The following is a 15931-nucleotide window of genomic DNA, read 5'->3' on the forward strand; positions in this document are numbered from 1 at the left end:
GCCCTCACCCAGTCTCCCCACCACCGGCGGGCAGCCCTCGCCTGCTGCGCTCCCACCACACTGGCCTTCTGTCTGTCCTTCGAGGGCACCAAGCTTGTTTCATCCTGCGGGTCTTTGTACCAGCTACTCCTGCGTAGAACGCACTTTCTCTGACCTACACACGGCTGGTTGGTTCCTTATGTCACTTAGCTCTCAGCTTGCATGTCACCTCTTCAGAAAGGATATATATATATAATTTTTTTTTTTTTTACACAGGCGAAAGAAGGGAGAAAGGGAGAGGAACATCAGTGTGTGGTTGCCTCTCATGAGCCCCCTACTGGGAACCTGGCTCCACAACCCAGGCATGTGCTCTAGACAGAGAATCGAACCAGTGACCCATTGGTTTGCGTGGACCAGCACTCAATTCACTGAGCCACACCAGCCAGGGCTGTAACCCTACTTATAAAAAATTTTAAGTAATTGAATCTAAATTCCAAGTCCCTGGCACATAGCCCAGCACAAAACAAATGCTGGGCAAATCACCCTATTTTATTTTATTTATATTTTAAAATATTTATTTATTTTTAGATAGAGGAATGGAAGGAGAAAGAGAGAGAGAAACATCAATGTGTGTTTGCCTCTCATGCGTCTCCCTACTGGGGACCTGGCCTGCAACCCAGGTACATGCCCTGATTGGGAATCGAACCAGCAACCCTCTGCTTCACAGGCCCGTGCTCAATCCACCGAGCCACACCAGCCAGGGCAAATCACCCTATTTTAGTTAGTTGTGTAGCCTTAGCCGTAACCCTAACCAAAGTTTTTCTCGTTTGTTTTATTATCTCTCCCCCCAGTTCAAATGTAGTGTCTATGAAAACAGGAGCCTCGTATGTCTTGCTCAGGTGTCTGGCTCAGTTGGTGCTCAACAAGTATTTGTCGGATGGATGGTTGAGTAAGTTCTTTGAAAGCTCAGGGCACCATGTTGGATTTTTTTGCTTATATTTTTAACCAGTATTAATAGCTAACATTTACTGAATGTTTAATATATGACAGCTACTGTGCATTTACTTTTATTACCTTGTTTAATTTGCACAACAAAACTTGGATCTAGTATCTTCATTTCGCAGAGGAGGGAACTGAGGTACACATAGAGGCCCGAGGTCTCGCCCAAGCCTAGGTCCCGCAGCAAGGCTAGGACTCTGACCAGGCCCACCTGGCCCATGGCCTGGCTGCCCAAGCGTCCCCTTTCAGCAGGCCCCACCGCCACGGCCTCCCGCCCCTCACCTTCATGACCGTGTTGTAGATGGAGATGAAGTTGGTGAACAGGTCCAGGTACCTGGTGGTGAAGACGAGGGCGAAAAGGATCTGGCTCTTCCCAGAGATGCCTGTGGCCAGAGGGGGACAGGAGACAATGAGGACACGGAGTCCCCAGCCCGTGCATGGTGAAGAGGCCTGGAGCCTGTGCAGGAAAGCTCTCCAGAGCGTCCAGCCGCCTTCCATGACGACGGTCCCCAGGCACTGGGGCGCCCAAGGAGCAGGAAATGCCCCTTCTCCTGAGGGTTGGGGGTGCTCCACCCCCACAGCCCTACTGATGATCCCCAAAGCTCTGTCTTCACCCAACCCACCCAACCCACCATCCCCAACCGCGTCTGCCCTGAACTGCCGTCCACGCCACTGCTTTCTCACCTCCTCCGGCTGCTTCTGTCCTGCTCGCCGCCTAACCCTTGCCACCTAAACCTCTCATCTCCCTGTGCCCTTTGCCGTCACAGCCCACGTGCCAGGGACGCCCCAGCTGTGGACACTGCTCCCTGTCCTGACCTGCACATCCCTGCCAGACCAAACTCATCAGACCCTCCTGAACCCCCTCTTTTCCTGTCTCCTTTCCCTCGTAAAGGTCACTACACCCCTCAACCCTAAAGCCAGAAAACCAAGAGCCATCCTTGCGTCTCTCCCCTTGGCCCCTCCCACTCCCTGCTTCTCGTGGCCATAGCTCCCACCCCGGTGCCCCTCACTGGCCCAGCCTCCCCACCTCAGTGACCCCCCCAACGGGCCTTCGCAAGTTTCTCCTGCTGCCCATCCCTCCCCCACTTCCACCCAGTGGCCAGTGGGCTATTTGTAAAATAAAATTCTGCTTAAAGCCCTTAAGTGGCTCCCAAGGGCCCTTAAAATAAAGAACCAAATCCTCTGCATGGCTCTCAAGGGCCTGTCCAGGTTGCCCCCCACCCACTGGGGGCCCCACATATGAGCACTCCTCCCTCCCCCCTCCCTGCAGGCCTGGCAACACCACGGCATTCTATCCTAAAAGTAATGCAGCGACTGCCGAGTTGGGCACCGAGAACTAATATTACCTGATTCGGGGCCTGGCTCCTTCCTATGCACAGGGTTTTTATTTATTTATCTTTAGAGAGAGGGATAAGGAGGGAGAAAGAGGGACAGAAACATCAATGTGAGAGCGCAACATCGATCAGCTGCTTCTTGCAGATGCCCCGCAAACCGAATCCACAACCCAGGCATGGCCCTGAGTGGGATTGAATTGGCAATGACCTTTTGCTTTGTAGGACAAAGTCCAACTAACTAAGCCACACACCAGTCCGGTCAGGGTGGGGTGAGCGGTCTTGTTGGTGACCAAAGATGAACACCGCTGAAGCCCCTAGCATTCCTGAGAGTGCTGGGTCTGTGCCCCAGCTTTCCGACTAGGGTGGCAAGCCTCAGCCTCACAGTCACCTGTAAAATGTGGGCAGGACGGGTGTGAGGACTAAGGAGCACTCAGGGGGAACGCGAGTGCCTCCCCGGGGGGCCTGGCCCTGCAGCCGGGGTGGGAGTGAGCCCCTGGGGGAGGTGACGCGGACCAGCTCTGGGCGATGCCCATTGCCGCTCCCCCTCACTGAACCTTCACAGAGGCCTTGCCAGGAGGCCCTCAGCCCCGTGCAGCAGGGTCTGGGCCCAGCCCTGGTGGGGGACCCTTGGCTGGCCCTCTGACTCGGCCTCCCCCCACCCTTGCCCCATCTCCATCCTCAGCCTGTCCGGCCCCTGGGCTTCACTTGCATGTTCCTCGGTGAACGGGAGCCCCGATGATCCGGAGTATCCGGAGTACAATGGTTTCCGCGCAATTCTGAAAGCAATGACTAGTTTCCACCAAGGCCAGCTGAGCACGGAGACTCAGGATATGGAAGAGAACGCGGGCCCGCAGTTGGCCGGAGTCCCTGAGGGCTCCTAAGCGCAGAGGGGACAGAGGACCAGGTGCCGCCCTCCCTCACAATTGACAGATGAAAAAACCCAAGCCCAAGGTCACACACTGAGTCAGGGGCAGAGCCAGACAAAGCCCCAGTCCCTTGCTGCCTTCAGAGCTGAGTCAGTGGGGTCACATCATGCCCTGCTGCTCAGGCTGATGGGGTGGCATCCAGGCACCGCACCTTTGCAGACTTCAGGCAGGCCTGTGTCAATCCCTCTGCACACAGCCACCGGCTGTCCCTTCACTTCCCATATCGCTGAGCTACAAAACCGCTGCTCGCTGGCGGTCTTCCACTGCTGGATCGCCAGCTTCCCAGGCCAGGATCCTGCCTGCGACGCCCCTGCTACATGCCAGGGGCCTAGTCCAGCGCCCCCTCCTGGTCATGGTTGTGCACCCAGCCTAGGGTCCTCCGTGGCAGTGCAGGGACAAGTCCAAGCCAAGCTCCTCCCCTCATCGAAGCCTTCTGCACCCCCATCTCCTGTCTCAGCATTCTGGCCCCCTTCGGCAGAGTGGGGGCTGTGAGTGCCTGTCTTTCCAGAAACCCCAAATCAGAATGGCCTCCTGATCTGGAATCATTCCTTTTGCAGTGACCCTCCCATCAGCACCCAGCCCTCATCCCCACAAGCCTCCTAAACTGGGGGTCTCCACACGGCTCCCTCTGCCCTGGCTCTCGGATCCTCCACACAGCTTGCAGCCCCCTTCGGAAACCCAGTCCCTCACTCCCAAACCTCTGTGGCTCCCCAGTCCCAGCTTGGCGGACAGGACCCTGGCACATGCGGACCACCCTCTCCCTAGCCTCACCTCCCTCCCGGACCAGCCCCAAACTGGGCCGCTCCCCCTCGCAGGGACCTGCTGCGCTCTCTGTGCCCTCTGGACGTTTGCACCCCCTTGTCCTTCATACAGCGCACCCTTCCTGGGTGACGCCCTGCCCACCCTCTAGGACCCAACGCAGACCTGCTCTGTCCCAGAAGCCTTCAGAGAAGGCTTCAGGGTGAGCTCCCCGCCTCCTCGGCCCCAACAAGGAGCCCACACTCATGTGCCCATCCCCTCACCCCCGTGCCAAACCCAGGGTGATGCCGGCAGGACCTCACAGACAGAGACGGCTGCAGCAGGCCTGGGCAGCCTCTGAATGCACCGGGCCTGTGTGGCCAGCACCGGTCCAGCTCCAAAAACCCTCCAAACCCCCAACAGGGCAGCCAGACCCCTCCTGTGCTCCCCAGGCTTCTGCTCAGGTGCCTGTCTGGGCAAGGCTTGGCTCCTGCCACATCACAGACGCCTGTGCCACAGCACAGGGAGGGGGTGGGGTGGGGGGTCCTTGGAGGATGTGGAGGGGGCAGGCGAGTGGTGTGGGGACAGAAAGAAAGCCCGTCGAGGCACCTCCGTGGAGGCACCTCCGTGCTCCCACCTCTTCTGAACTGCCCCCCCCACACCCGCCCCAGGCCTGAGGGAGGGTGGAGAGAACAATGGGCCTCAATTCCTGCTTCTCCGGTGGAGCAAAGGGGATGCCTCGAGGGAGGGGTGTCACCTACCCTTGTCCCCCTCCTCTTCCCACTAGCCTTGGCAAAGGGGGAGGGGGACGGGCGTTGTGAGGGAAGGAAAAGCACGTGCCCACCCTCCTCCACAATCTCCAGGGTCCTCCTTCTTTGATACGGTCCAACTTTAAATTTTCTTTGGAAGCTGAGCTGTGCAAACTGTTTCACCCCCAGCGGAAGTCCCCACCCTGAGCAGACGTCAAGAGGTCCCTCCAAACCCTGCAGGCAGGGGGTGTGGGGCTGGCCCGCCGAGGCGCGGCGGCCCGGGCCCCGGGTCCTCCGCCTCCCGCCCGGGTCGCCCCTCACCTGCGCAGCACTTCGACCTCCAGATCTTCCCCAGCAGCAAGATCATGGCCAGGAGGTGGCTCAGGTCGCCGAGGATACGGAACACGTTCATGGTCCAGCCCGCCGGCCCCGCTCCCGGGCGCAGCCAACTCCTGGGAAACTTTCTGGCGGGCGACGCGGCTGCCACGTCCCCGGCCCAGACTGTGGGTCGCGCGGCCCCCCGTCCGCGCCTCCGAGCTCCGAGCTCCGAGCTCCGCCAGGTGCCAGCGCTCAGCCAGCGCGCTCTCGGCCGGGCGGTGACGTGGCCAGGCCGGCCGCGGACCAGGGAGCCAGGAAGCGCCGCCGCCCGAGGTCCCGCCCCCGGCCCGGCCCAGAGCCTGGGCTCCCGGGCGGGCGGGCGGGCGGGGCGGCCTGGCCGGGCGGGGGGCTTCCGGCCCGGGGTCCGCCGCCGACGCGCGGAGAGGCTGGGCCCGGCCCGGCCTCCTCAGAACCCGGGTCCTCCGGCAGATGGCCTCGGGCAAGCCAGCGGCCCCCTCGGTGCCTCAGTTCCCTCGTCAGTACTTAGTGCCGGTAACCTCGGTGCCGGTGCCGCGCGAGCCTGGCCGGCTGGAAGCACCCGGTGCGCAGTGACCCACTGCTGTCGTCGCCATCCTGGGTTTGACCTCGGACGTCCCCGGCCCCCATGTTTATTCGCGTAGCCGCCTTGTCCTGACCTGACCTATCAGATGGGAGCATTGGAGGGAACCTCGGGACCCTTAGGTTGGCATCAGGGTGACCTCCCTCCTGCCTCCCTCTTCTCGGTGTGACGAGACGCAGAACTGGAGCACATGCCCTCACTGGTGTGGCTCCGGCGGCTGGGCTTTGTGCCCACAACCGAGGGATGGAGGGGTCGGGTCGCTGGCTGGATTCCCCTCCAGGGCACATGCCCGGGTTACAGGCCAGGCCCCCAGCTGGGGGGGTGTGAGGAGCAACCGATCCACTTCTCTCTCACAAGTTGATATTTTTCTCCCTCTCTCTCCCTCTCTCCCTCCCTCCAACTTCTCTTTTAAAATAAATAAATAAAATCTTTTAAAAAACACAGCGGGAGCACAGGCCAGGAAAGACTCTAAGGAGCTTCGGGGTGGGGGCTGTCAGCTAGAAAGCAGGGAGGCAGGAAGGGTGAAGTGAAGGGTGCAGGGCCAGGGCCGGGCAGGAGTCCTCCCAGTGCTGTGTGGCCTCAGCAGTTCAGTCACCCTCTCTGGTCTCTGCCTCTGTAGGAGCGGACCATCCGAGCCAAGGGGCCTACCCACCACTACCCTCTTCCCTTCTCCCACTTGGGACCTTAATCCCTCCCTAAGTTACTGGCCTCCCACGAGCTCTACTCACGCCCCTTCATGACCCCTCATCCCGACGTCCTGGGCATGGCAGTCCTCGGGAACTCAGAACGTCGTCCCAGGGCCAGCTCATGTGCTTCACCCTCTGGGAACTTGGGATCCCGGCCCCGGCCAGGCCTGCTGAATCGGAAGCTTGGGTTAAACGAGCCCCCTGGGTGATTCGTGTGCACGCGAAAGCTTGAGAGGCCCTCATCCGAACAGCACCACCAGGGAGGCACAGTTATTATTTCCATTTCACGCTGCGGAAATTGAGTCACGGAGAGGGTAAGTAGTTTGCTTAAGATCACAGACACTGAACGGTGGAGCCTGGATTCCAGCCCACACTCTGACTTCAAGGTTCATGCAACTGGCTCGTCACGGTACACGGTGCAGTGTCATGGCAGGTGCGGAGCTCCCTGTCATGAGAAGTGGGGGGATGGGGGTGAGGTCCCATTTGTTGGGGATGCTGCAGTGGGGACCCCCGCCCTGTCACAGAGGCTGGGTGACAACAGCAATCGAGAGGTGAGTATCTGCTGGGTGCCAGCATGAGTCAGACGAGTTAGGAAGGTTCCCTCCATTTGGCCCCCACGGGCACCCTCTGAGTACCCTTTCAGTTCCACTTTGCAGGTGGTGGCCGCTGAGGCTTGAGGAGGTGAGGCAGTCGGTCGGTCCAAGTGCCTCTGGTAGGAGGGGCCAGACAACCAACCATCCTGGGGCTGCGGCAGGTTCTGAATGGGCTGCTCCGTTCGCTGCTCCCCCCACCACCCTGCCCAGATGCCCTGCCTCCCGCTAGTTCCCCAAGAAGGTGGTGGCTATTTAAAACCTCAGGTGTGGCTACACTTCTCGCTGCCCAACCAGCTGGCATCTTCTCAGCGCCCACCTCCTGCCCAAGCCTGGGAAAAGCATGTGCATTTGCCATTTGGTGAAACAGCTGCCCTCCTGAGAAGCAACTCAAGTGCCAGCGGAGGCTGGAACAAGGCTAGAAAGCTCCTCTTTGCTGTTTCTCCAGGGGCCGCAAGGGAACCGGCCAAGGCCAGGGCAGGTCTGCAGAGTGACCACTACAGGGGCAAAAGGAAAAGAACTCAGGCTAAGCGGCCCCAGGGCCGAGATCTCGTCCTGGCCACTGCGGCCTGGAGCGTGGACTCAGCTTTCCCATCTGTTAATGGGGATAATGAAGTCAGAAGTATTGCTGAGTGATTACTTGGGCCTCTTTGTATCTGGTCTTCCCTATCATATCTGTACCCTCTGTGTCTCAAGACAGGGAACTCATGGCCCTTTCCAGATGAGGCTCCAAACTGAGGCTCAAACTTGTCTCTTGCCCCCCCCCCCGCCAGGACACGTAGAACTCATCTCCCCAAAGTTCTACCAGTCTCTCCTTAATAATCAAACCGCCTTTTTCATAACTAGCCCATCTTCAAGGTGGAACATTTCTCTTGTGTTTTTTAAAAGATTTTATTTATTTATTTTTTAGAGAGTGGGCAAAAGGAGAGAGAAATATCAGTGTGTGATTGCCTCTTGTGCGCCCCCTAGTGGGGACCTGGCCTGCAACCCTGACATGTGCCCTGACTGGGAATCAAACCAGTAACCCTTTGGTTCCTAGGCCAGCACTCAGTCCACTGAGCCACACCAGCCAGGGAAGGGTGGAACAGCTTTCAAAATCCCCCCTCTGCTCTCCCGTAGAGAAGAGGTAAAATCCTCCTCCTTTAAAACTCTTGGCTCCAGCCCATGCTGCCACATGGCCACCTGCACCATCAGATTCTACCTTCTCTCCTTTCATGCAACTCACCATCAGATTCTATTTGTCCCTGATGCCAGGTGGTTCCAGGGAAGTCCCGTACCCCTTCGTGCCTCACTTTCTTGACACTTATAATACGTCTGCTGTAACAACACAAGTGAGAAGAAGTCAGAAGGGGAATTTCCTTCAGCTCAAAGGGCAAGGATTCTTTTTCTTTTTTCATTAACAAAGCAAAACGTATGTTCAAAGTCAGATTTAAGAAGGAAAGAATGGGGGACTTGTTCAACTATTTTTAAAAAAATGTATGTAGCTCTGGCCATGTGGTTGAGTTGGTTGAAGCTCCAGAAGGCTGAGGTTGCTGTCGCTGGTCTGGGCACATTCCGAGGTTGCGGGCTCTGCCTCCAGTTGGGGTGAGCACAGAAGGCAACAGACTGATCTCTCTCTCTCTCATTCTCTCTCTTCCTCCCTCCCTTCCTCTCTCTCTAAAGTCAATAAACATATCCCCGGGGAGGATGTTTTTAAGTGTGCATAACCTTTTTCTCCTTCCTTGTTGTAGCCCTTTGGCATCTTCCATCACTGTGTTCGAATATCCATCCTGCCAGGTGCTTCCAATGGTGCGGAAGGAAGGAAAGCGTGCAAATCCCCACGCTGAGGACACTTCACCACTTAATCTGTGCCTCTGCCCCGCAGCGCCCTGGGAAGAAGGGGGAGCTGTGGGCTGGGTGTCCTGGGACCTCCCTCGGGTCCCTCGGGGTCGCTCGGGGTTCTCCCGGCCTCTGCGAGTGGACGCTCCCCGCGGAGGGAATGGACTCTTCCGAGGCGGCCGGAGGTCTGCGGTAGAGCCGCGGACGAGTCCATTCCCTAAATGAATGCGGTGGGCTGAGGACAGCCTTTCTCCCGCGGTCCCGCCCCTGCGAAGCCCTCCTCCTCTCCTCGAATATCTTTTGAGTGACACGTGACAGGGCCACTGCGGGTCCCATTTTTGCAAAGCGGGGAAACCAATGTTCCAAAACCTCTTCTCCGCTGTCAGTTCCAAATATTTCCTGAAAACCAGCTGTGGGGGGAGCGCCTTGCAGGTTGAGCTCAGAGGCAGCCGCGGGGAGCCCTTGGGCGCACTGTGGGAGGTGGGCGCTTCCGCGTGTACTGAACTAGCACAGAGGAAGGAGTCTTACCCTGGGCTGGGGAGAGTCTCAGGGGAGGATTTCAGTTAGGAAAACTCCAGAGGATGCCCTAGTGGGTTTTGAAGGATGAGTAGGAGCTTGTTTGCCTCAAGGACAAAACCTAGAGGAAAAGAGTCCCAAGTAGAAGGAATTACACGCACAAAGGGAGCAGAAATATCATACAACCCGCTCTCCCAGTGCATTTTATTTGTTGTATTCCTCTTTAAAAGAGGCCAACGACCAGGGAAAAGCGGGGCGGGGCGGGGGTGGGTTGTGATAAACGTCAAGGTTAGAAAGACCTTCGCTGGAGTCTCAGGGTCTATCATTTAGGCGATTTAGTCAAATCTCCCCAAGTCATAGTGTTCTCATCGGTAACCCGGGTATAAACCAAATAGTACTGACTGCGTAGGGCAGTAGGTTAGCTCAGTGTCGAAAGCGCTTTGCAAAGAGTAAACCATGAGACAAACGCAAGCCCTCGCTCCTCTTTACAGGACGTGGGGCCCATGGACGGCCGGGAAAAGAAACGGAAGCTTGTGTTCTTGGAAGGCGATCACTTCCCTTACCTATTTATTCCCGAAGAAGAAGAAGGAGAAGGAGAAGGAGAAGAAGAAGAAGAAGAAAGAAGATGAAGAAGACAATTATAAATAACGTCTAGGCTGGAGGAAGCCTTCCAGGGCGCTGGAAGTTGTCTGCACCTTGATCTGAGTGTTGAATACACGATGTATATATACATCACCATCTGTACTCTTCAGATGTATGTATTAGGTTACACCGTAAATAAAAAGAAAAACATAACAAGCCTAGCCACGACGCGAATCTCCCCTGGCCGCTGGCGACAGGTGTCTCTGAGATTCGGAAAGCCACTCTCCGAGTGCGGCGCGCGCCCAGCGCTCGCCGCCTGAAGTCGTGAGCTGAGCGCCCAGGCCCGGGCGAGGTTCCCAAGGCAACCGCATGCCGCTCTCCCATCTCCCGAGAGTCGAGGCGCCAGCGAAGACCCGGAACCCGGATTTTTAAACCGGAGCCAAAGAGCGCGGCTGGAGAGAGACTGTGGCTGGCCCAGTGCGGAGGGAAACGACTGAACTCCCTTCGTCCTTGCGCGCGCATTTCGAGGGCACTCAGCAGGCACCACTCCCCAGCCCCGGCTGCGGCCACAAACTACTGCTTGAACACACCCCCGGGGATTCACTCTTCAGCTTTCCAGGTGGGGAGATGGAAGGCTTGGCTTGACTTCCAATCAGGGGCAGAGCCAAGGGGGCACCCCCATGGCCTGCTCTCGGGCTCACACAGCGCAGCTAAGTGGAAGGCACGTAAGGCTGGGTGCTGGCGCCTCTTTGGGTTCTGGTTCCAGCTCTGCTAGCAACTTGCTGTGTGGTCTTCAAAATCCCGTCTGGGTCTCAGAGGTGGGAACACCACCACTCAGAGTAGCTTTTACCAAGTATGTGAAATAATGTGTAAAAGTGGCTTACCAACTGTGAAGTGCTTTACCCGTGTGGAGGACCATCACCGTGGCCACCCTGTTGCCTCCTTGCCTTCATCAGCATCCCAGCCCCAGCTGCAGCCTCATTGCCAACCGGCTGCACAGGGACCCGGGGCTCAGAACTCTCTCTCCATGCCCAGAGGTGACCAGGCTGCAGGTGAGAATCCCCTTCCCCCTGCTCCAGTTCCCAGGGATCGGGTCCAGGACAGCGCTCCCGGGCACCAGAGAGCCTTCGACCCCCAGACCATCCGAATACAGGGCTTCGCAGAGACATCGCCCTCCACCCACCTCCTCTGCACCTCTTCCTAATCTCTGCCATGTGGCTGGGCCGCAGAGGTTCCTCACCAAGTGAGGAAACCTGGAGGCCCTAGGACATGGCCCCTGGACTGAGCCCATGGCTAACACCACTGAATCCCCTTTGAGTGCCCCGCGCTGGGCATGTGTGGACAGGTGTGTGCTCATGTGCTGTGAGGCTGTGTACGCATTGCTGTGTGTGCGTATACATGTGTATATATGCTGGTGTGTGTGTACTTGGGACACGTATGTGTGTACGTGTATGCGAATGTGTGTGTTTGTGGCTGTGTGGCATGTGCCCTTAAGTGTGTGTTGAGTGTTGTGTGCGTGTGGCATTTGTATTCCCCCATGCACGCAGTGTCTTTGAGGGTGTATGTGCACATCTAGGTGGGCATCTGCGGGTCCTACTTGGGGTGTGCCCGGAGGGCGTGTGAGACTGTGAGGCCCGTGACTGTGCGTGTGGAGACCCCCTACTGCGGGTCTTGGCTGCGGAGCTTTCTTTCTTCCCACCTCCCTCCGGTCGGTGACCTTCCGCCAGCTGAGGACTGTGGCTGAGGCCGCAAGCACGCTCAGGCTTGCTCCTGCCCCCTCTGCAGACCTGTGGCTGCCCAGGTCTTCTACTTGCCCAGGTTTTTGACGGCTGCGGGCACCAGGGGCAGGGGCGGGTGGGTGAATCTGGGGCCAGGGCGTGTGTGCCACCCTCCTCCCCTCCCCACAGCAGGAGCAGCAGCGGGAAAGGTTGGCGGAGGGGGGCTATTTTGGGAGCGTCTCCTTAGCAACAGCTGCCACAGGCCGTCTGTGGCAGTTTTTCTATAGGTGCTAAAATATTCCACCCTGGTGACTACTGAGTACTGGGGGGTGGGCGAGGGTGGGAGCAGAGGGTGGGAGAGACCCCTGCAGTCCTCTATCTCCAGGGCACAGCCTGCTAGGGTGGGTCCTGGCCCTCTGGATCCCCCAATTCCCTTTCCCTACTTCTTGTCCTCACCGCTCAAGGCTGCAGAGTTCTGAGATAGGCCAGCTGTGTCCTGGTCTGATTTCTCATCTAAGCAGCTGCTGCCTCAGTGTGCCCCATCTGTAGGATTGGCTGGCTGGACTTTAAGGAGCTCTCTAGGCCAAAACCTCTAAACTCTGTGACTCTGCCATTTCGAAGTGGCCCTTGCCCTGATATCCCACCTTCCTGGCCAGGTGCTTCTCCTATCCAGTCCTCCGGGCCCACGGCACAAGCCCTCAGGGCCCCCGTGGGACCCGAGAGGCCTGATCCGCCTCTCAGAGTGAGCCCATTAGTGAGCGCCCTGCGGGCCTGCAGTGACCTTTCCCCAGAAGCTAGCAGCTGGTTCAAACCCTGGGCCAGACAGGTGCTTACTTGCTGAGTGACCCTGGGCAAGGCCCTTCCTCTCGCCACGGCTCAGTGCAGCTTCCTCCCCTTTGACCCGGGCAGGCAGGTGAGTGGAAGGGCTGGTTGCTGCCTCTACCTCCCAGCGGTGCTGTGAGGAGCAGATGCGAATGGAGAATGAGTGGGATGCTCGGGCCGGGCAGAGGTTTCACCATCATCACTCTCCATCAAACGTCAGAGCGGGCCTCGCCCTTCCAGATCACTGTCCTGGGCCACCCAGGCCACACCACTCTTAATGATACAGCCTGTGCCTCAGTTTCCCATCGGCAGCAGGGCCCGTCTCAGAGTTCTGGTAAAGCTTAAAGGAGACGGCACCTGTGAAAGCCTCGAGTAGCGCTGGGCGCGCGGTGTGTGCTCAGGGGGTGCTTCTGTGTTCGATGATGCTCTGAGGCCCAGAGAGGACGAGCAAGTTGCCCAGGGTCATCCAGGTTCTGACACCCAAGCCTCCCTGCATGCCTGCCTCCCACCCCCCACCAGCTCCCCACCCCTACTTACTGGAAGCTACTCAAACATGTGATGAACAAGGACAGATTCCTCTTTAGACTTTAATCACCCTCAGGATAGCCCCTTAAAGTGGGTATGATCCTCTCCACTTTACATGTGAGGGCACCGAGGCCCGGAGAGGAGAGGTGAGCTGCCCACGGTCACGTCATGTAAGGGTTGGATGGTGGAGAAGGGACCCTTGGGCCTTGAGTCCACGACATTCTCCCTGCCTGGAGCTGCCCTTCATGCATCTCCCCAGCGCCTCCCCATCCACCCTCAGCCTCCACAGGACCCTCCTTATAGGAGGGCACCAGGTTGCAGCACCAGGCCAAGCAAGGTGACCGCCCCCAGATGTTTCTTCTCAGCCCCTGCGACATCACAGCCACCAGGCTGCCCCTTCCTGCCCCACCCCCTCCTTAAACTGGTGCCCAGCGCCTTCGAATCAGGTCTGGTCCCACAGGAACACACAGTCTGGAGCTGCAGACACCCCTCCTCCGTCTCCCCCTCCTGCCCCTCCTGCCCCACACTCTCGGGCGACCACCAGGCCAGGTCTCTGGCCAGGTAGAGAGACCACAGGTTATTTGCCTCCCCTGCGCCTGCGCCCTCCTCTGCTCAACCTGTGGAAAGGTGTGACAGGCAGCAGGCACGTATCCGCCACTGTGCTGGCATTCAGAGGGCTTGTGTTCCCCCATTCGTTCGCACCCCAAGATTCCTGCCATGGACCTTCAGTCCTGGCTGCCCACCTGCGAGGGCACAGCCCGGTAACGAGGGAGATGGGTGTGGGGTGGGACATGCGCTGTGGAGGTCCGCCCAGTGCTGAAGGGAGGACTGGGAAGGGGTGGCCGCGGTTACGGAGCCTCTACCGTGAGCTGCACATTCCCGTGCATCTGCCTCACCTGATCTGCCCCTGTGAGGGGAGGGACTCAGGACCCCCATTTTACAGACCAGTTAAATAAAATACTTGCCCAAGATCATGCAGTTCCTAAGTGCTTTGGAGCCCGGGTTGGCCCGACTCCCAAGCTCAGTTAACAAGAACCAGACTAGTGCCCGGTGCTGGATGAATGAATGAGTGGGTGACAACAACTTCTGCAGTGGCGTCAGGAGATCTTCCCAAGGGGGCAGCATGGAGGCTGGACTTGGAGAACAGCAGGAAAGTCTCTGGGCAGAGCGGGAGGAAGAGCGTGTCGGGCAGGGAGAACAGCACGTGCAAAGGCAGAGGGGTGTGGAAGCATCTGGTGTGTTCTGGAGTCTGTGGGAATCAGGGTGTACGTGTAGGTGTATGGGGTGTGGGGTAAGGTGGGGCCTGGCTGCACGTCACCCGGGGCAGTTGGGACTCGATCCTTTTGGGTGGGGAGGGGAAGCGGGGCTGTGGTTCAGTGCCCTGTGGTCCTTGTGCCAGCTGCATCTTCCAGGGATCAGCACAGGGGAGCCGCAGGAGGCTTCGTAGTCAGTGAGTTCTCAGTCCAGCTCCAGGGTGCCTCAGTCTCTCCCTCTCTTCACTGGATATTGGCCAGGCTCCCTGGGAAGTGCTCCCGACTGTCTAACTGCAGGTTAGGTTCTAGCACCCTGGAGAAGATGCTCTGTCCCCAGAGGGCTGGAGTGAGGCGGCAGAATGGTCTCGGAAGCGTTTGGCTCCCCAGGGGCTGTAGGGTGCTGAGGTCTTCCAGTCCTGGGGTACAGTGGGGGGGCGGTGAGGAGAACAGCACGACCCTCCCATATAAAGACATTTTGAAGTAATGGGGATGCAGAGAACACGAGACTGAGGTTCGGACCAGTGGTGCCACCTCTGGGTGACTTTGGCAAGCTTGTGACCCTCGGTTCTCAGTCTCCCAGTCTGTAAAGTGGGGCGGTGCTACCGTAGGTGATCGTGAGGGTCCCTCCAGCAGGACCATCGCTGTCTTCGGAGCGGGCTGCCCAGGGTCCTTAACTGCTGGTACTTCAGGAGGGGCAGGGGACCGCTGAGGGGAGTGGCCCGACGCCCGGGGACCCTGCGCGGACTGACTCTTTCCCACCCACTCCCTTCCCAGCACGAGGAACCTTTTCCACCTGCCTCTTGGGGGGGTGGAAAACCCGGGAGCGGTGATCGGAATGGGTTCTGGGAGGAGCGCTCCTGGAGGCAGGAGGAAAACCCGGGCAGGATTTCCGGCAGGAGCGGGGCCACGCAGCCCCCCGCCCCCGCCCCTGCCCCGCGCAAACAGCGGGTGGGAGGGGGCTTGCGCCCGGCCAGGCGGAGGGGAAGGGGCGCGCCGGGCCCCCAGGCCGCGCGGGGCTCCGGGGCTGGGGCGGCGGCGGGGTGCGGCCCCCGCAGCGGGGCGCGGGTCACGTGTGAGGAGGGGCGAAAGTCTCGCAAAGCGGGGCGGCTCGCGGCGAGTTGGGAGTTCTCGGCGCGCCGCGGGCGGCGGGAGCTCGGGCTCCCGGGCGAGCCGGGGACGCGGCGGCGGCGGCGGGGCCGGGGTCCGAGACGGCGGGGGCCGCGCGGAGAGTGCGCGGGAGCGAGAGGCGGAGGAGGACGGAGACGGGGCGGGAGACGAATTGAGACGCGCAGGGGACAGAGGGCAGAGGAGGCGGCGGGGAGCCCGGAGGACGCCCGGGGCGAGGACCGGGACCCGAGAGGGCGGGCGGGGAAGCGGCGGCGGAGCCCCGGCCGGTCCGCCCCGGGGGTCTCGGCCGGGGGCGAGCGCAGCGGGGCGGGGGACCGCGCGGAGCCACAGCGGGCGGACGGCCGGCGGCGGCGGCGGCGGCGGGGGGCGCGAGCTCGGGGCAGCGAGAGCCATGGGCCCCCGGAGCCCCGCGCTCTGAGCCCGGGCCGGGGCCCGAGGATGCTGACGCCCAGGCGGCGCCGAGGGTGCGGCGCCGGGCAGCGCTGAAAGTTGGGTGGCCGGCGGCGAGCGGCCCGGGACTGAGCGGTGACGCCGAGACGCGGGGACCCAGAGACCCACGGACAGACCCGCCGGCAGCCGGGGGAGGGGCGGGGCCGGACCACCGGGTTCGCGGGACTGGGGAGCCCGGACT

The 15931-nt window shown here is 59.7% G+C and overlaps 1 protein-coding gene across 1 annotated transcript in view; it reads right to left on the minus strand.

The window, feature by feature from the left end:
* Window positions 1-5349, minus strand: part of KDELR3 (KDEL endoplasmic reticulum protein retention receptor 3) — an 11800-nt gene extending 6451 nt beyond the window's left edge. Inside the window, exons 1-2 of the mRNA XM_037160069.2 lie at window positions 5047-5349; window positions 1261-1361 (exon numbers count right to left, since the gene is read on the minus strand). Coding sequence (XP_037015964.1) covers window positions 1261-1361; window positions 5047-5137 — 192 coding nt within the window. The 5' untranslated portion in view covers window positions 5138-5349. The remainder of the gene's footprint in view (window positions 1-1260; window positions 1362-5046) is intronic.
* Window positions 5350-15931: the final 10582 nt, after the last annotated feature.

Source organism: Artibeus jamaicensis, unplaced genomic scaffold (assembly GCF_021234435.1).
Source record: "Artibeus jamaicensis isolate MK-2021 breed Jamaican fruit bat unplaced genomic scaffold, CSHL_Jam_final contig_233, whole genome shotgun sequence".
NCBI lineage: Eukaryota > Metazoa > Chordata > Mammalia > Chiroptera > Phyllostomidae > Artibeus > Artibeus jamaicensis.